The sequence below is a fragment of the Priapulus caudatus genome, unplaced genomic scaffold (assembly GCF_000485595.1).
Source record: "Priapulus caudatus unplaced genomic scaffold, Priapulus_caudatus-5.0.1 Scaffold25, whole genome shotgun sequence".
Classification (NCBI taxonomy): Eukaryota; Metazoa; Priapulida; class Priapulimorpha; order Priapulimorphida; family Priapulidae; genus Priapulus; species Priapulus caudatus.
In genome coordinates this window covers 465,337-485,238 of record NW_014577086.1, presented here as the reverse complement: position 1 = coordinate 485,238, position 19,902 = coordinate 465,337, and the positions used below count along the sequence as shown (strand labels likewise).

General features: G+C 42.8%; 1 protein-coding gene across 1 annotated transcript in view; it reads right to left on the bottom strand.

Annotated features, from left to right (window-relative positions):
* LOC106813989 (dynein heavy chain 5, axonemal-like) overlaps nucleotides 1–15,593 on the bottom strand; it is a 48,946-nt gene extending 33,353 nt beyond the window's left edge. Inside the window, exons 1-27 of the mRNA XM_014818247.1 lie at nucleotides 15,469–15,593; nucleotides 15,172–15,223; nucleotides 14,707–14,889; nucleotides 14,166–14,284; nucleotides 13,822–13,994; nucleotides 13,376–13,502; nucleotides 12,731–12,868; nucleotides 12,063–12,165; nucleotides 11,519–11,645; nucleotides 10,999–11,071; nucleotides 10,558–10,711; nucleotides 10,069–10,335; nucleotides 9,361–9,489; nucleotides 7,775–7,912; nucleotides 7,371–7,595; nucleotides 6,715–6,887; nucleotides 6,107–6,285; nucleotides 5,457–5,644; nucleotides 5,068–5,262; nucleotides 4,263–4,397; nucleotides 3,650–3,757; nucleotides 3,017–3,148; nucleotides 2,528–2,695; nucleotides 1,729–1,972; nucleotides 1,115–1,227; nucleotides 627–797; nucleotides 216–338 (exon numbers count right to left, since the gene is read on the bottom strand). Of these exons, the coding sequence (XP_014673733.1) occupies nucleotides 216–338; nucleotides 627–797; nucleotides 1,115–1,227; nucleotides 1,729–1,972; nucleotides 2,528–2,695; nucleotides 3,017–3,148; nucleotides 3,650–3,757; nucleotides 4,263–4,397; nucleotides 5,068–5,262; nucleotides 5,457–5,644; nucleotides 6,107–6,285; nucleotides 6,715–6,887; nucleotides 7,371–7,595; nucleotides 7,775–7,912; nucleotides 9,361–9,489; nucleotides 10,069–10,335; nucleotides 10,558–10,711; nucleotides 10,999–11,071; nucleotides 11,519–11,645; nucleotides 12,063–12,165; nucleotides 12,731–12,868; nucleotides 13,376–13,502; nucleotides 13,822–13,994; nucleotides 14,166–14,284; nucleotides 14,707–14,889; nucleotides 15,172–15,223; nucleotides 15,469–15,593 (4,062 nt within the window). The remainder of the gene's footprint in view (nucleotides 1–215; nucleotides 339–626; nucleotides 798–1,114; nucleotides 1,228–1,728; nucleotides 1,973–2,527; nucleotides 2,696–3,016; nucleotides 3,149–3,649; nucleotides 3,758–4,262; nucleotides 4,398–5,067; nucleotides 5,263–5,456; nucleotides 5,645–6,106; nucleotides 6,286–6,714; nucleotides 6,888–7,370; nucleotides 7,596–7,774; nucleotides 7,913–9,360; nucleotides 9,490–10,068; nucleotides 10,336–10,557; nucleotides 10,712–10,998; nucleotides 11,072–11,518; nucleotides 11,646–12,062; nucleotides 12,166–12,730; nucleotides 12,869–13,375; nucleotides 13,503–13,821; nucleotides 13,995–14,165; nucleotides 14,285–14,706; nucleotides 14,890–15,171; nucleotides 15,224–15,468) is intronic.
* Between the last annotated feature and the right edge of the window lie 4,309 nt (nucleotides 15,594–19,902).

Below are 19,902 nucleotides of genomic sequence, written 5' to 3'. Positions count from 1 at the left end.
TGTATGTATGTATGTATGTATGTATGTATGTATGTATGTATGTATGTATGTATGTATGTATGTATGTATGTATGTATGTATGTATGTATGCATAGAACAATTAGCAAAAATATACTTAAAATATAGAAGCTCGCACATATTACACACGTTTCAGTACTCATGACTACATCAGCGGCTATTTTGTGACTGTTTAGCAAGTTTCTCTAAATCATCACCTTTGTCTTCCAGTGTTGCCAGCTACCTCTGCTGTCAACGAAGTAGTCGAACATCGTTGACTCGTCGTCATTATTAACTGGTGGCATGTCCATTCTTTTTTGCTGGTAGAAAAATTCCTGCAGCTGAAATTTAAATTAATTTAGATGGTGTTAGGGTTAGGGTTAGGGTTTCCTCCTACAACGTTCTAGGGGTAGCATCCCTTCTGCATCGTCAAGTATGCACGTAGTGACATCCATGTACATAAAATTTAATTGCAAAAATTTAGTTAGTTTACACGAGCCATGACATGGCTTAAAAGCTCAAGTTCAATCAGGAACACAATAGTTATTAGGCCCTCCCATGTGACCCAAAGCACATTGTTGCAGTAACTCATCTTTAGTGCTATCCCGCCCTTCTGATCGCTAATGTACCTTATTACGATCATCCGTCTCTAGTAGAGCTCCCAGTGACCACATACAGGTAAAGACAAACAACCTCTCCAGCAGAACAGGGTTGTGATCACGCACATTGCCCTCACCGTCGCGTGGAATTAGACCTTCTAGCAAATTGATCGCCTGCTTGATGTAGTTGATCTGCAACACCTGGTGGCCGGAGAAGTAGGAGAGTTGTTGTAATGCTTTATTCGATGGGTGAAAACGTAAGTTGTTGTAATGATCAATCTGGTATCAGGGCACGGAAATCGAATTAATGGCTTAGCAGTAACATTACTAAACAAATGTCTTGGTATTTTCCCCCACATAGTTGCTGGAAACCTAGTTCATGGAAGCAAACTTCCTGCACTTCTTGCTATATATTTGGCTTCATCTTCATAAATTTTTGAAGTTTGAAATCATTGAGTTTTTTTGAGACTTTATCGTATAGCGGCAAAAAATCATGACTAAATTTCTACTGTGCCTACCGACATTTTCGCATTCAAGTGCACTTCCACAAAGTTGTACAGCGATTCAAAGTTCCATTGGAAAAGATTCAGTAGCCGATCTGCCATGCCCTTTGGTTGCTTCTTCATCCAAGCTATAAAACCCGAGATACTTAAAACACAATATAATAACACGCTGTAACCATGCACAGTAAAAGTCGCGTTTAGGCTATTTCATTACTTTTCTGAAAGCTGATCCCCCGTCTAAAGTCAGGACATGGACCATGTGGTAAGACGCCATGAATATCAGGAGCAGTCGATGAATAAAGTGATATTGTTCAATAAATTATGGTTCCCACCTCGTATTAAACAAAAATCGGCTAGTTAAAAACTTATATGAGAACGGCCTTCTTATACTGACGATGCGCTTCTAACTTCCACGAATTACTCTCTCTATATTTTTGAATTCAAAATCGTTTGGGTTTATTAAAAGTTAGGCTCCTTCGTAGGCAGCCTCACAAGATGTTCACATTAACAAAGGTAAAACAATCGCAACAAATTTATCGCTGTTTATCATTCAACACACTACTACTGAATTAAAAACCAAACGCAATATTAAACATCACGTTTGGCACGATACAGCGTATGGTGCGGACCTCGCAGCACTGGGTTCCAGTCGAGCACCGAGGAGCTCATGTAGACCATGCCATTTCTGGACACAGTCGCCGGACTCGCGTTCTCGATGTTGTCCGGCTCGAAGATAACCTTGCAGCTCGGCGACATCGGGATGCGGTCACCGTTGGCGAGTGTCAGCGTCTTGTTGTCGTCCAGAACGGAGTTGAGGTTCTCGATCCATATGGCGTCGATCGGTCCATCGAGTACGATCCACGTGTGCTCGCCCTGACGCATGAGACGGGACCCATGACGAAAGCTGCCAGGTTAGGTTTCGGTTTGAGATGAGGTCAAGATTACGTGTTGTAGATTTGAGGTTAGACATATAACTTATGATCAGGAGTAGGGTTAGGATTATGGGTTAGGATTAAGAGGGATGTTAGAGCTAGGGTTATAGGTTATGATTATGAGTAGGGTTAGAGTTATATAAGGATAGAAATGTCTGACACACGCGATTTAATTATCACATGTTGGAAACGGTAGACTTCATTTGCGGTGCGATGTGCTCATATATGCGGAGTGCCGCGACAATGCTATGTAATTAAATATGTATGTGTGTGTGTGTGTGTGTGTGTGTGTCAATATAATGTCCATATTGTATTTTGATTGGCGCTACGTTACGTTGTGTTGTTTACGTTAGTATACTATCGTGTTGTTTTATTTACGTTACATCGAATACTACGTTGTGTTATTTACGTTACATCGAATACTACGTTGTGTTATTTTCGTTACGTATAGGCTACTATCACGTCGTGCGCATGTTATCGATAATAGAAGACGAACCTTTTTAGTCCGGAGCGTTTTTCTCCAAAGGGCCGAGAAGATGCCGTCCGTCCAATCATTGGTAGTCACATCCAGCTTACCAAACATCTGAGCGGCAGTGATTGCTTTGGGATTCATACGCATTTCTTTATGTGGAACGCCCACCTCTGTCATGGCTTTCATCAGTACCTAGAATGTCGCAGATGCGTTGGAAGCGCAAAAAAACAGTATTGCTATAGGCAGATATGAAGGAAAACAGCCACTAAGGCAATGTTATGGGGGAGGCAAATAAGTGAGCACGTGGAGACGCAAAAATCGGGAATGCAATATTTCAGGGCATAGCACGGAGGGTCAGGCGACTACGTGAATAAGTAGGCAGATCACTGAGATAAACATCAATAATCAGATAATCAATGATCAATGAAACGATTAGTTGATAATCAACTTTCACAAATCCTATATAAATTTATAAATATTTATACATAAGCATCTTAAGATGCTGTTTCTCACCTGTATGCAAGTAGACTTGCCAGAACCAGACGGGCCCAAGGTCATCATACCATGTCTCACTCGCTGCGTCTCGTATAGCTGCATCAACTTCAGTACCCATGGCTCATGATTTATCAATCCAAGTTTGGTAACCTAGTAAGAGCGTGTGAAATAGTTAGCCGAGGTTATTCAATGGAACAAAGAGGCATCGAGAGTCTGGCATTGGAAGCATATTGCCGTATGTGCATCTTCACTAATATTATGCGAGGGGCGTTGTCGTTATGACAAAGATTTTCATACACCACTTCTTAACAGTAATATATCAGTTGGCTTATATAATACAACATTTCATACCCTGCACTGAATACGTGATAATGCATATTATCAAGAGCGTATAAAGTAGGCTTCTTTATACGCTCTTGATATTATTGAACTATACTATTGGTAAAGCAACTTAAAATACACATACTGTTGCAAGTCAAACAAGAAATCAATGAAATAAATATGGTTTGGGGGTTATTTCGTGTCTAAAAAATGTACATGATTACTCGAATTTAGAACATCGTTCTGTCAAACTAAATATTAGTCAACTATTCAAAATCGCTAGGACGTCTTGGTGTATATGAGAACGCAGCATAGAAGCTGGCAGCATACCTGTTGCTGGATAGCGGCTTCGATGTCCGGGTAACGGCCCTTGTCGAGCTTCATGCCCGGAAATAGATCGTTGATGAGTGACAGAAACAGTGGCTCGTCCTCGTCCACCTTCATAGGGAGAAATAAATGAACTAGTAATCGATGTTTGATGAACGCGCGGCACTTGATGGCAGGCTAACATAAAATAACAAAACGCTGTTTTTTAGCTGCTATTTCAAGTACATTTCGAAAGCACAAGCTGAAATGTTTTGTATTGCGCCAGCGTCTTTGGGCTAGATTTTTATCTGATTTTCTTTGGGCCGCTTGTCCAAGTTATACATCCAAACAGTTCCTATGTGTGCGACCCAGATTAGGATTAACACGCTATAAATACTATAAATAATATACTAACTATACTATATAGATATTGCAAGCAAACCATGAGAAATCATACCCTACTACTAATATTAGTATCAGGAGCTAATAATGACAACTTTTATTATTTGTCATTATTAGCTCCCGTTAATATCTATACTTTACGATACTATACTTATCTATACTATACTTTAAAAACAAAACGTTTGCGCTATGAAACCAGCAGCAAGCGCAAAAACAAAAGCAATGCGAATTATACCAGCTTAGATAAATTCATGTCTCGTAGAACACGCATGACGATCATTGATTCGCTGTCCTGGGGATTTGAACGCTTGAATGCCCCTAGCGTCCGTAGCACTGACAGTATGTTTCTCAGACCAAAGTCATAGTGTACCTGTTCGAGCAAAATGTAATTAATTACAAGGCAGTGACCGCTCGTGACTGCCCCTTGCCGTTAGTGAGCGTCCGTTGCCATTAGTGGCCGTTCTTTCAGACGGAGAGTTATGATAGGGAGCGAAATTTATAGTGTCCCCAATCGTCGAGACCCTAATAAGACAGTTTTCAATCGACCGGCAGGCCGTGTACAAAATTGAATACTATCCAGAGACTATTTTTCTAAAGCTCATGCCGTAACATTGAGAAAAATGTAATGTCTAAAACTAATCGTTGCCGCTACTACGGTACGTTGTAGCTGCGCGTACGTTAAACCGGCTATCCGTCTATCGTAAAACTGTTGGACGGTATTAGGCATAGTAACTAATTAGGCATAGCAACTCATTACTTATTAGGCATAAAGTAAACGATGTAGGCTTCGTCACGGCAACCATCGTTACGTTGTTACGTACCAATTTCGTATTCGGCTTGCAAATAGTACACCCTAATCTTAGTGATACATAATGTAGTACACTATAGCCTTGAGAGTGTAATGTGATGCGGTAATGATACTGTAATTATTGTTTATTCTATAAATTAGTAAACTACAAGATAAGTGAACACGAAAATGCTTGTGGTTCCGTCTTCATAGCTGAATATAGTTCCATTATCACCTATTGCTTGCGCCTCACCTGTTTGGTTAGCTGTTCCTCGCACAGGACGTACAGTGTGTAGAACTTGGAGGCAAGAACTACGTTGTTCTGGAAGCCGCTGCTGGCTAGCTTCACGCGAATGATGATCTGTCGATCCGGAACCATCATCGATACGGAGCGAAACTGCACCTTCAGATTCTCCGGTAGCTCCACCCGTCCCGCGTAGGAAGGGTTCTGAGACATGCGAGATGTAGATTGTTAATTACGCGGTTCTGAGACGCGTTAGACGATATATGGGTTCTGAGACGCGTGAGACAACATATGGGTTCTGAGATGCGTTAGACGATATATGGGTTCTGAGATGCGTGATACAACATATGGGTTCTGAGACTTGCGAGATGGAGCGGGTTCTCTCAACACGCAGGTACCATAGTAAGGAAGAAGCCGAACTCTGGATTGAGGAAGACCGTGTCACCGTCCGTGAATGTAAACTGCTTCTTCTTGTCCTTCCTTGCTGAATGAACCACGGCGATCTGCTGAGCAGCGACTGATAGCACTGGCAGTTCAATGCGGTTAAACTCGTCAAAGCAGCCCCAGGAGCCAGACTGCGCTAGTCCTGTACGTGCAGACGAAAGAACATTTAGTCGTTCATATAGAGACGATCGCTAGCCATCCATTACAAGAAGGTGTTCCTAACACGGGTATCGCCATTAGCCACAGTTACTAGTCACATAACTGGAGATGATAGAACCACGCCGAATGATCTCGTCGGCAGAATTTTGTTTATCTCTCATTGAACGAAGGTTATTCTTGGTAGTCATAACAGAAGAAATGTAGACTATCTATAGGAAAAGGAAGGCCAGAGGTAAATGTGTTGCCCACACGAAAAGGCTACAGATGTCGGTCGTAGCATTGCCTAGCGGTAGACAACTCTCCCCTGTGTGAGATTTAGACATAATTTATGTTGAAAATGTGACGCCGTTGTCATTCCGTCGTTTCGTCGTTTACCTAGCGTTACAGCTGGTATCAATTTGTTACGAAAACTCCGTTGTTACAGCAGCTGTCCGGGAGAATATACCTTTAAAGATCCGACCCAGGCCCCTGTAGTCCATCTGATCGGAGCAGTTGAACACAATGACGTACTTCCCTAGACAGCGTCCCATGTCCTTGATAGTTTCTGTCTTCCCCGTTCCGGCAGGCCCCGACGGTGCTCCTCCCATTGACATTCCCAGTGCCTGAGCCAGGGTGATATAGCACCTATGTGCAATAGATTTGTTCATGATTCACAGATTTTATCCTCTATCCTTAATTAATTTCTGTTTCGCAGTCCCCCAAACTTTGATGCGATTTTGTAAACACATTTTGCTTATAAAGGTAGCACTATACTTGTCATTAGCAACTAAATTTAAAATAATTTTCTAGTCGCGGTCTGATTGTAACGGTTGCTTTATGGTGGACAGGAAAATTATTTAAAGCCGCACTATAGCTGTGTTTCTTATAGCCCGTCTTGTTCGCCTGGTTAGACGAATAGCCCGCGTTATTTTCCATCGGGTAAGCGCGCAACCTGGATTACCTTTCTTGATGTAAACGCATAAACCCATGTTACGATTTTAGCGTGAACAGACGCGACTTAATTAGTTGCTACTAATGACAGCGGTCAGCGCTAAAGTCGAACGCGACACCTACCGGTCAGTGAGGGGAGTGATGACAAGTCTTTCAGTGCAGCCCAGGAACTCGTGCTGGTAGAGAAAGTCGATGTTGGTGATGGAAACGACGCTCTGCTCTGTGTCGTGGTGATAATAGAAGCGAGACTGCTTCAGCCAATCAAAGTCGCTCAGCGACGTCACGTGCTGTTTCACCTTTACGATTAAACACCAGAGGACGCGCGAATTAGTTGCTCGTCTTCTCAAGTTTCATTGTCCCCGCATGAATAGGGCAGGAATAGTCTAACGAAACCTACGTGTAGGCGATATCTGAAGACGATATGTGTATAGTAAACCTGCATTGATGGCACAACTACCGGTTGCAAACTCGCATAATACAATGCAAATCATTGCCACGTCGTTGCACTGCTATTCAGGAGCCCTTTGTTAAAAACATCACACCTACTAATTATGACTATCATAAGTCTGAAATATCACAACTTCTGAAGATCACATCACTTTAAAGGTTTGCGACATTTAAGACTTATCTTGTACATGTCATGATCTCACAACTACTTGTAATGCTTCTGACAACGGGCCTCCACGCGGTTAACACGCGCCCTCGACCATGGCTAATAGAGTATGGCGGCGATTTGAACTTTTCTGATGCAGATCGTCCGCGGCTGCTTGCTTACACACCATGTCGTCGAAGATGTCTCGCTGATGAACGTGTATCGTGACGAGAGTCTCGAACTTGACGCGGTCCATCGGCATGAGCTCCTTCAGCGTGATGTCGATAAGCTGCTTCAGCATGTCGTTGAAGCGCTGGCTCGTGGCGTGCATCGCTTTACGCTCGGTGGCCGCTACCTGAAGAGCGGCCTCGGCTTCCTTCGTCCACATCACCTGCATTCCTAACCGACCCACCTGCAATCGGCAGCGCGCTTCGTTAAATTACCTCAACCGGCAAATTGGATTTTTCATTCGATGAATTGCCGATTATATGCTTTCGATGCAGTCGATCTATTTCTTCTCGTTCGTTCGATGAATTGGCTTCACGCGGAGAGGATGCGGTTGTTTGCAGTGATGCTGCGTCTGGTACCTACCTGCGCGGGGAAGCTTGTCTGAAAGTCAAACATGTTGAAGTTCTCGCCGTCCATGTCGGTGACGGCGTTGTTGACGATGCCTTGGATGCTCCGCATAGATGCCTTTAGAAACTCTCCGAGCCACACTTCCACATTTCCCTGCAATTAATTTTACAGACCGGTATAAAGCCATTCGAATTAGAGCGCTAGTCTCCTCGCCTAATAGTGATATATATATATATATATTTCCGTCCGTCCGTCCGTCCGTCCATCCATCCATCCATCCATCCATCCATCCATCCATCCATCCATTCATCCATCCATCGGTCTATATATCTATTCAACCATCCGGATGCTCGTGCCTGTTAATTTCTGCTGCTCCATCTCTGCATGCTTCCGCGTATGCCTTCTGGAACTCAGCCATAGTCATAGGCTCTCGACGGTCGTCAGTGGGAAGGTGACACAGCGGTGTCTCTGCCACGATGCTCAGCAGATCATTCGGTCCTGCAGTCGCGATGTCAATTATTGGCTTGGAGCTGTTGCTAAACAACTGAATGGATTTCTCCATGCTGGAAACATCTGAAAACACAAAACAAAGATCCCAAACGTTTATTCACGTCTATGATTAAATCACCGTACATTATTGACGTATAACTGTATAAAGTTGTGTAGTTGTATTTTATTACCTCCGCCCAACGGAGTTGGAGGAGGTTATGTTTTCGCTCTTGTGTGTTAGTGTGTTCGTGTGTTCGTGTGTTCGCGCGATCGATATTAGCGCGTCGAGTCGTTTGGCGTGTCGTTGGCGGTCGATCGATATCACCCAGCGAGCCAGCGAGTCAGCAAGCCAACGAGCCCAGCGAGCCAGCTACTAACACATACATGTTACATGGGAGCGTGTATGTGTCAGTACGCTGGCGTATATCGTGGGTTATTCGTGTGTTCGTGAGTCGTATGGCGTATGGCGTATGTCGCTGGCGGAGGTATGCACTCCGTGAGACCCTTTGGCACACATTTATTTAATCAGTTACCAGTTCGATACCCAGCTACTTATTCAGTTACCAGTTCGAAACCTAGTTACTTATTCGCCTATATGCCATTAAATCATCTTATTTGGCCCTTTACAAGGACCTAAAAGTCATTCAGAGCCAAAATTAACCCTTTGTCGCCCAGTTACCAGTTTGCCACCCAGCTACCTATTCAGTTACCAGTTTGAAACCGAGTTACTTATTCGCCTATAGGCCATTGAATGATTTTATTTGGTTCTTTACAAGTACCTAAAGGTTATTCAGAATTAGCTTTCACGACTTTGCATCTTACCATGATCCCGAAAATCATTTCTGTTTGATGCTCTAAGGCCCGTTTATTGATTTTCCGGATCAGGCATAGGCGAATAAGTAACTAGGTTTCGAACTGGTAACTGAATAAGTTCAATGTTGCATTTCGAACTGGGAACTGGTAACTGCTTTGCCTAGTTACTAGTTCCTTATTTGTGTGTGTGTGTGTGTGTGTGTGTGTGTGTGTGTGTGTGTGTGTGTGTGTGTGTCGTCGTGAGATATCTACGTGCGCTGTCATCTAGTCGTACCGACGCGGATGTTGTGGATATATACCTTAGCGTAAACGGGTTGCTCCAAGTCTATCGTCTCTCCCTCTTGTGAGACCATCGTTAGTATCTTCTCGTACTCGTCATCATCGAACACAACTGCCTTGGTGTTGTCAAACACGCTGAGTAAGTGAGCCTGTGTCGTCGCAGATGCAAAGAATCGAGACGAAGATGACACGCATTGTAACCATATAATAATATTAACCTATAGTATTCCGATATAGTCAGTCATTAGAGAGACCCGTTGGCTGTTGTGCCCACAAAACTATAGTCGGTTATGCATGTCCGCTTACATTTTTGGGCCATGTAACTGAGATTCCTAGAATTTTATTGAAATAAACATGAGAAGATCATTCGCCGATTGACCGAGTAAATGTGTTCAAAAAACCGCAAAAATTCGTGTTCACGCTCTCTCGGTGTGCACTAGGCGGATACACGCAGCGGTCAGCTTCACATAAAGCCTAGCGCAGACTTGCCACGTTTGGTTGCTCGTCGCTGCAACCTGCAACCGCATGCGATCGGTCGCACACTTCACCGTGTGTGCGCACACATGCGATTTCGACGCGATTTCGGAGCGATTGGGAGCGACGAGTTGCTGAAAGTCAAACCAGTTTGATTTCTTGCAACTCGTTGCAAGCGACCAGACAGAATTGCTACGAGTTGCAGTTGAAAAAGTCGCAAGTCTGCGCTAGGCTTAAGCTACGGTGAGCTTCACCTGTATGGTGTGAGGGTCGCTCGCCTGCCCAAGGATCTCCAGCAGGGCCGGATCGGACACGAAGAAGAAGCGAGGAAACACGAGACGCTTCTTCTCCAAGTAGCCGCTGAGCGACTTCTGGCAGATTTCGAGTTGGTCTTGCAGTCGCGGCAGCAGCACGCCAAGAAAATCGTCGCCAACGCAGCACTGCACGACGTTGGTGACCTTCTGCGCTCGCACGATGACCCTCGACCACGACTTGTCGATGTTCTGAAACCGCCTCGCTTCCTACGGACATGAGGGACGTTGCAATCACGTTCACTGATAGGGTCACGTCATTTACGACTGCTCGCTAAATCCTATGGGGAATTCTCTGAAAACATGGACCCGCCTGGACATCAGATGTTAGTTATAAGTTCATGCTAATATATTTTCTAAACATATCTAGGTTTGGTATTTCTCGCATTGAAATGCGTTATGCGATCTTTATCAGCTGAAAGGCTGCCTCACCTGCGGCAATTGTTTAGAAATGTCACCTCCGACGAAGACAGCTTCCATGTACACCCACAGGTTCTGTACGGCCATCCACATCTCCAGTACCTCTGTCGTGCCTGTGAGCTTCTGCACCCATGTCTGGATGGTCAGCTTGAACGGGCCGTTGTATCTGTAATCGAACCGCACAAATGCACCGTACGTTCATACATGGGTGTGTAAAAGTGTGTTTGAGACACTGCGATCGCTGCAAGCGCGTCACTAATCCTTCGCGCGAAAACGACGTGAAGTGTTTCGTTCTTATATAAGCAGCTCCGCTTAAACATGGGCATAAGATATATATAGCCGTAATCATTAATATTATTAACGGAATATATATATATATATTAATTCTAAATATTAATTATTTATATAATTATATAAACGAAAAACATAATGATGAGTTAGAACGCGGCTCACCTGTTGCTCATGAGAGAGCTAAGCAGCATCAGGTTATCCTCCATGAGTAAGATCAGCTCCAACATGTGCTCACCTTAACACATACAGACCGACGCTAGTAAGCAACATTTGTATGTCTGCGTAAGCGATTAGGTGTGAATAACGGAGATGTTGGTCATGACAGTATCAGCAGTATACAGGGTACATGCTTACAGACTAAAGAGGGTATGGCAGTTTAATTAGTAAAGAAGGCATGGTGACCCAGTCAAACGTGGGCGGCGTTGAGGGCGAAGTCACTGTTGAAGAAGGATAGATGTTAGTAATGACGTAAAAAGTACAAATTTACCCTGGTTTCCATATCGTGATCTATTTCGGTAACTACCCTCTCCTTGCTTTAGCCAGTTCATTCCATCACGAACATTTCCGCAACGGTTGCTCGTGATCGTTGCTGCGTGCTTTACGACACTAATAGTCCATTCCCAATCTTACTACTCTACTACGCCGATCGTTATACTCCAAATTATGTAACTTGGCTTCTCACCTTTTAATAGCAGGTTTCCACGGTGCTTAAATGGAGTAAAGCAGAAGGTTTGAGTCTCCCACTCAGTCACAACTGAGTTCAGCTTGCCTTCGATGTCGTTTTCCTTTACTGCCGACACGCAGATTTCCTGTCCAACAAAGAAATCAATATTCACCTTTATATTGCATGGAAACGTAGAAGAACCGAAAGGTTTGCTTGGTACATAAGGTTTGCATAGGACAAGGTCGGTAATCTGAACAATACTTTGGACATTCAAAACCATCTTCATTAAAATTCATTGTAAAAATCCATATTTTCAGTTTCTATGTAAGTTTCGAACTTTCGAAATAACAAATTAAGGATAGTCTAATGATTTTAACGAAATGAATGTTACTAGACATTTAGGAAATAAGTGTTTACATGCGTCTACATCACGGCGTGTACATACGTCATACAAATAATAAAGCAACTTTACTAAGCTTCGTCACAGCCTGTGGCCGTCACTTAACTAAAGTTAACTAAAGTGAATAGACGCAGCACAATAATATCGCCAGGGGATGCATGCCTCAATGTCATCCTTGTGCTCTAACGGTGTGGCGTTCATTAGATCCTTCAGTAGAAAGCCTTCCATGTTGACATTCAGTTTATAGCCAGTCACGAATGCAATTCTACATAACAGCAATGCGGGAATACTTATTAAACTCATTGTTTAATTGTAACATTTTTAGAAAGGTTCAAATGTGTTTTCAAAACTCCAGTTTTTATTTATTATTTGTTGGTTCTATAGATCTATATAGATAATTTAAATTTGGCAGGGGTTGCCAATTTAAACTATTATTTGTAGGGATGGGCGAGACGCCTAGGATATATAAGATAGTGCGGTCGGGTCCGCTTTGGTAGTGTTAAATCATAGATATATCTATCTATCTAGAAGATCTATCTTCTTCTATATCTATGGTTAAATTAATCTTGGTAGTAAATGCTTAGGGAATAGAATTAACAGAAGATAAGGCAGATTAAGAGCGGATAACTCGGATTAACAGAGAATAATTTTAATTAACATAGAAAATTTGGATAAACGAAAGATAACCCGGAGTAACAGAAGATAGCTCGTCGGATTAACAGAGAATAACCGAGAATAACAGAGGATAGCTCGTCGGATTAACAGAGAATAACCGAGAATAACAGAGGATAATTTGAATTAACAGAGGATAAATTGGATTAATGGAGTACTTGTCCCAGTGTCTTTGCTGCATGGCTTTGTTTGCCATCAGCTCCAGCAAGGGCACCGTCTCGTTCCAATCATCGATCTTCTTCTTGAGTTCGTTGTAGGCTGACCACTCCTTTATCGACTTCGGTAGCTTCCAACAACTACGAATTCAACGTGCCCGTATCATCTAACATAATTATTATTCAATTTCAATACTAACGTTTTGACACAATGCAATTATGCTCGACTGCAGGCACGCACACAGCTACACTACTTGTTCATCGAAATTCACATTTTAAATGGGTTTAATCATGGGGGCAACATAAGATAAGCCTGTAAAACAAAATCAGAACACCTACACACAACTATAGGAGTTGCATTTATAATATGAGCTCTTCGAGACTCGCAACCCTGCAAACGCATGTATAGGACAATGTTGCGTAAAATAATGCAGTCAATGTGGCATTGCGTTAATCTAATACATATTTGTGGAAGTTTCTCTGTTCGTCTGTTCTCGATTCAAATCAATATGGGCCACTCTATATATGTCCAAGGATGGCCATTAGATGTAACTTTGGATGCTGAATGTCATGGGTACATTGGATTTGACCTCCGAGGTCATCTGGCATCGCAAAAAAAGAAGAAAAAATCCGACTGTGCGTATTCACCTGTTCTGGAAGTCAAGTACGTCTTGGCCGAGCTTCTCCGTGTCGATAGACAGCCACGACATCTTCTGGTACCTCTCCATAGTCGTGATCACGGAACTGTACAGCTGGTATAACCTCTGCAGAAGGCCTTCATGAGAAATGGGATAGAAACGCTAAATCGCAAACCGTCACCAATTAGTACCATAGTAGCGCTATACTCATGTTTGAGTTTGGTGACGAAGAATATAGAGAACCCTTTCAGTTCTTGTAAGATATCCTTGGCGAAAATGAATCGGTGCAATTATATTAATAACAGGCACGCAAATAGGTTGTTCTGCTTAGTAGCTTTAACGCGGTCGCATACTAGTACCGAGGCATATATGTACGAATTTCAGGTCTGCCACTACACATAAGCGCCTATCTATAGTATCTGGTTACTATATATTCTGGCCTGTAACTGGTTATACCTAGCTGTTTCTTAATGCGTGTGAGTTCTGGATATTCTGATATTTCCAGATGAAACAGTTGTTCACCACATGAGTAGGACGTGTGCTTTGCCCACAGCTCATCAAACTTTGCTTGAAATATTGCAATTCTATCTAGAGCAATATCTGGTGGAAGACCTTGAACCATGGGGCCCCTATAACACAAACATATGCAGATATAATTACCTTATACCTTTATATGGTGCCAATTTTATTTAGAATTAGTTAGTAGCAATGTTATAAATATGATGCACATTTAAGTAAAGACATTCCTTAATTATCCGTATGTTGAAATGAATGTCTACGCTAGAACAGCGATGTATAACCTGGTATTGTAATCATTTGCAAAGGCTTCCACTGCTTCCTTTAAGAAGTCAATCTTGTAAGTGAGGTCTGCCTTTAATGCTGGCTGTATTACTACGAGGTTGTCTTGCGCCACACGTGCCTGAAATTAGCGGTACATTCATCGCATTAATAATATAAATAATGCTTACCCATGCAGTAGACATATCGGTCCACACTCTTATACGGGTTGCTTACTCGGTCCCGTGCAAACAGTATTAGATATATCATTCTTACTGGACATCTACGAAACCAGCATCGGGGATAGACAGCGGGCTTACATGATCTCTGTCCAAGCCGTGGTGTAAGCTACAGCCATTTTACCTGCTAGTTGTGCAGATCGTGGTCGCTATACCCTGCTGCGTGGGCACACGATGGCCTTGCAGTATCACCGTACCGAACGCAAACATACGTTTGTATGTCCACGACATGCTAGCGTGACTTCAACGTGACCAACGAGTATGATGTGTGAAAGCGTTGACTGCTAAGTAACCGACGTAATACCGTGACCTATAATTGACCTACAAGCGCGACGAGTCGCTTCCATTTGTAGCTGATGTTCTCTACGTATTCGGTGTCCGTGACGACGTCGCTGATGTCGTGACGCGCCATCATCTCGTACGTGTCCTCGATGGGCTTCACCACGCGGTCGAATTCCATCTCCATGTGCCGCACGTCGTCAAGAGCAGACAGCCGATCCTGTACGTTCTCTGCAGGAATACGGAGATAATTATGTAGGCGCATACTAGTTCCTTATTCGAATAAGGAACTGGGAACTGGGAACTAGGAGCTAACTTCCCTGAGCTCTTTCCCCTCCGTGGTAGGCCATCACATAAAACGTAGAAATCGATACATTGCCGGCAGCATATAATTGGAGAGATATTACTGACATTGTTCAATGTTGATGGAAATCCATGATAGAGAGGTCAACCCAATCAACATTTCCTGGTCCACTTTTGCAGTCAATGGCCGTAATAGTGACCTCAGTACGTTCGGTATGCTGGATAGGCTTTGCTTGTAGTCTCCGATCACCTGCTCTAGTCTGCAATAAGCATCATCTTCGAATAGTCTCTATAGCATGTGCTAGTTAACTTCGAATTATCCTCTCCGATTCTCAATTTAAAACAGTCTCAATAAAACCTACTTAATGACACATTAGGGCTGCTGGAACATTTAAATATTACCGCTCTTTTGGTTTTATCTTAATCAGCTACTAATGTGAAATTAATCTAAATTGGCAGTAATCGCAATAGTTCAAACTAAGCCTGCGCGTTTAAGGACTCTTACCTGCCACGGAGAGATTTGATCTTATTTCCGTTCAGCACAAGGGTGTGTAGAGAGTCTGGAATTTTCAGTTTCAGCTTTTCCATGTATCTCGCCTCTTGCAGCGCCAACAATATCTCGATATCCATATTCACAAAAATCTCCTGCGTCGCGAAAATTCACAATATGTGATTTAGCAACAGCTACCATTGGCTAGCTATAAAAACTAATATTGAAACTCATCGTCTATCTGGTTATTTTATAAACTGCCCCTGGTGAACGCGTTCAATATAATATCACAATCAATTCTTGTTGATTTGGCTTAACGTGGAGCTGTGATATACTTTTGTTGATTAGATGCGCCAGAAAGACTAGGCGAATACACTTAAGTATAATGTATAAATGTATAATCTATGCATGCTACCTCCCATCATCAACTAAATGCTATCACCCATGCATCATCATCAACTAAAGTCAGTGCAGTCGGATTTCCGGGAAAACGCATATTTTAAAGGTTAACCCTCATTTATTTATTGAATAAAGCTGAAATTTGTCCACAATCTCTGTGAAAATGAATATATATATATATGTGTATATATATATATGTATATATATATATTTCTGTAATGTTAAGAGAATGTTATGTTGGTTTGCATTGCTTATTTATTGTAACAAAAGAGGTTTTCGTACCAATACTAGCTACTGGTTTTATCAGTTTTTTCCCCATCTGTTTAACGAAATCCGCCATGTCTTCTAGCGTGTTCTTGGCATTGGTTTGCAAGCAGGATGCATATGTCTGCTGCCATGTTTTCACCTCAACCTGTTGCAAAGGAACAAGTAAAGTCTACCTTGGTAAATTATAATTACTTCCAGCAACGATATGGACCTTATGGCTGGAATGTTTTTTTTAATAAACAATAGGAAACAATTAGGAATAATATGATCATAGAATTAATTAATAATGACGTCATGCATTTCGTATGACTTGGTTTTTTGTATACATTGTTTAACGTGGTTAACCCTTTTAGCCGAAAAATGAACAATGAACCTACTGAATGGTTAGAGAAACTTAGATGACGCAAAAAACACAGATATATTTAACATCCTTATTCATGGGTATAAATTACACGTAAAGTAAAGCAAGCGTGGCGACTCCGCGTATCACTCACACGTAGTGCATACTTCACAGCCTCTGTCTCATATTTAATAGGTCCAATGTTGTACACAGTTGGTATGTCGTCAATTTTGCTGTCATATGTCTGAAAAAATACACCGACGCATGCATAAAGTTTTGTTATAATATCATATGTGGCTTATTTCTCCATTGTTCACCGACCGGAATATGTTCACGTAATGACGCGTAATTAACGATAAGATGGAAAAGGTTCGATATATGCCACCCCTGTGTATTGTACACTCACATTGTAGTAGTCAATAATCTTTTCATACTCGAGAAATTCGGGATTCGTTTCTTTGAATTTTGCCACCGTTTCTTTTGGGTCCTAAAAGAAACAGTCATCAACGAATTATTGTTTCAGTCTAACGTATATCTAAGGATAACCACGTCACCCTATCTCTAAAAGCTAAAAATGTCAACGCTCTATCAAAAACACTATTACAGTGCACCTCACGTAGAAGATTACATTGTAAGCTTGTAATACCTTTAGCCAAATTTCACTGAACTTGTCAAATTCGCGCACGACGCTCTGCATCTTGTCTTCATGGCCTTCCAGTGCGGCGCTGGCCGCAGCCATGCACTCGACAACCTCTGGAAGCTCCTCAATCGTCTTGCCGAGAGGCTTGTGACGCTGATAAACTGGCATAGATGCCCTCCGCAGTGGGCTCGCAGCAGGGGGCGCCACGCGTGCGCGCGACGGAGCCCTCGGCTTAGCATGGCTGTCGTAAGCGCTGCCTACGGCCGGATTCACTTGCGTAGGCATTTGACCCTGATCCAGCAAGAAACATTTGGTCGTAGCTCGTACATCGATTTTCGACTATTAAAACGTGTTCCTAATTACTCGTGATTTTAAACTATTGTTTTTTTTCTGTAAAAAGTAGTGTCGGTACTCACTACCGATTTTATCACAGGCAATGCGACACTCATTCTAAAACGGCAATAACTTTGATAGCGCGCGTGGACATACTTTATCTCACCTATCCTGCTGTGACGATTGAAGACAGTCGGCAATCAGTCCACACACATTATACTCAGAATAATAGTCCGGTGGCCACATCGAGAGAAGTGAATTTAACCAGGCACTCACCATTAGACTTCGCAGCGCGTCCTCCCAGCTAGGCAGCGACAGCGCGACGTCGAGCATGTTGCGCATGACCGTGTCGACGGCGCTGCGGAACACCGCCACACTCGGCCGTAGCGACATCGCGGGCATGTCCAGCGCCACGTCTCCTGCGAGGAACGCGCCGCGGTGGTCCCGCACGCAGCGACTGAACGACTGCAGCGAGAGCCTAGTACCTGCGCGAAGATCGACCTCGTCGTATTAGTAGCCCTAGTGCTCGTAGTAATTAGTAGAGTGGTGTTCGTAGACCTGGTAGAAACTTTGGCGATTGGAATTTTGCGTCTGCTTTAAGCCAAGCTCGGGAGAGTATGCGTTTGTATCTTCAACCGACACACGCAAACTACGAATATAGCTAATTTATACAATTTATATTTATTAGAGGTTACAAGTAGTAAGGTGACGTCTTTAATCCAAATTTGGTTTTTAAGAAATTACTTACAGGTAGTTATGGCTTCGGCTAACCTAGCTGTGATGTTCTGGAAGTATGAGTAGTAAGAGCATGGCCAGCACTTGCGACACCTATGCAGTTTGGCACCGATGCAGCGAAGCCCTTCCTGAAATTGCTGGAAAATATCCGCTTATCTATTAAAATATGGTGCAGCATTCATGATCACAAACAATAAATATTTAGCCACTCTTAAACTAATATTTCTATTTTTAGCCTAAAAACTGTTGCGAGAAAATCTAAACCTACTAAGAAAATGCTAAATTCTTTCCTAGGTAGGCAGGTGTCGTATCACATCTGTTCTAACATCTCGTATCTATTAAAATAACGTAATTATACAACAGAAAAACAACATTTTTATCATCACTGTATCTAGTTCTCTCCTGATATAAACCAATCATCATCGACCCAGTATGACGCTGTCGATATGCAAAACAATTTTTTAGTTTAGGTGCATCGATAAGTATATATGAGCAAAATATATTTCACTACTAACTATACCCAAATAAAATAGCAATAATTAGACTGGTGTGCGGAAACCATGAATTACGCGGACTAAAATGTTTGTTGTGCCATTGGTTATTTTCTGGTTTATGTATGATTATCACAGACCGTTTTGCATGGATTCCTTTAAAATAGTGACATATGCGTTTACGAGGGTATGCAACTTACACGATATTTATAATCTGCCAACATTCGACACATTAACAACTCCACGTCGTAACAAATAGCAATGCTATTTACTCCTTTTACATTGACATACAGGAATCTGCGAAAGCCATTATGATATGAGCCGTGTGTTTTACTAATTAAAAAATCACATAAAATATTAGAAATGTTATATTAAATATTTAGGAATAATGATTTTCATAGGAACAAATTCCGATTTAAATAAGTTACTTTGGAGAATGACTGCGGCTGACACGAGCCACGAAGCTCACACATTATATCAACACTAACGCAAGGAAGCGAGACTCCCCCTGAGTACAAAGCCTGATCGTTACTCGAAGCGCACGTAGTCAGGGTCGTGACGGCACCTCGTCACTGGACTAACCTAGACGGCTCGCCCGTCAGGTCTGTCCACACCCAGACACGTGTACGGTGTGCGGTGGTTACGCATGCGTGTACGTGTCAGCGAATGCACGTGCGCGCGTGCTTATACATTAGCACATCCATGTATGTGCGCGCGTGCGTGTGTTAGGCGCGCGTGCGTGTACGTGCACGTATGCGTGTACGTGCACGTATGCGTGTATATCAGCGCATGCGTGTATGTGAGCGCGTGCGTGTATGTGCGCGCATGCGTGCACGTGCCCTCAACCGTGTGTGCGTGCGAGAGAGTGTGTGTGCGCGGATAACTATTCGTGTTCGTTGCTCACGTACACAACCGCGTGAGCGCGTGCGTTCACACTTCGTAGCGTACGTAGGTGTGCAGAGACCTTGACTGTGTGCGAGCACAGAGTAATAGATCTGGACAACTTGTCACTCTGCTACGTACACGTCTACGTATGTGAGTACGTTTAAGGCCGCCGCACACCAGCCGATTTTACAAACGATGAAGCGATGAAGCGATGAAGCGATGTAGGTGTGCGGCGGCCTTAAAATCGGCTCATCGGCTCATCGGCTCATCGGCTCATCGGTTCAAAATCAAACATGTTTGATTTGGAACGATCACCCGATAAAAATAAAATCGTCTACAAATGAACGCGCACACCTACA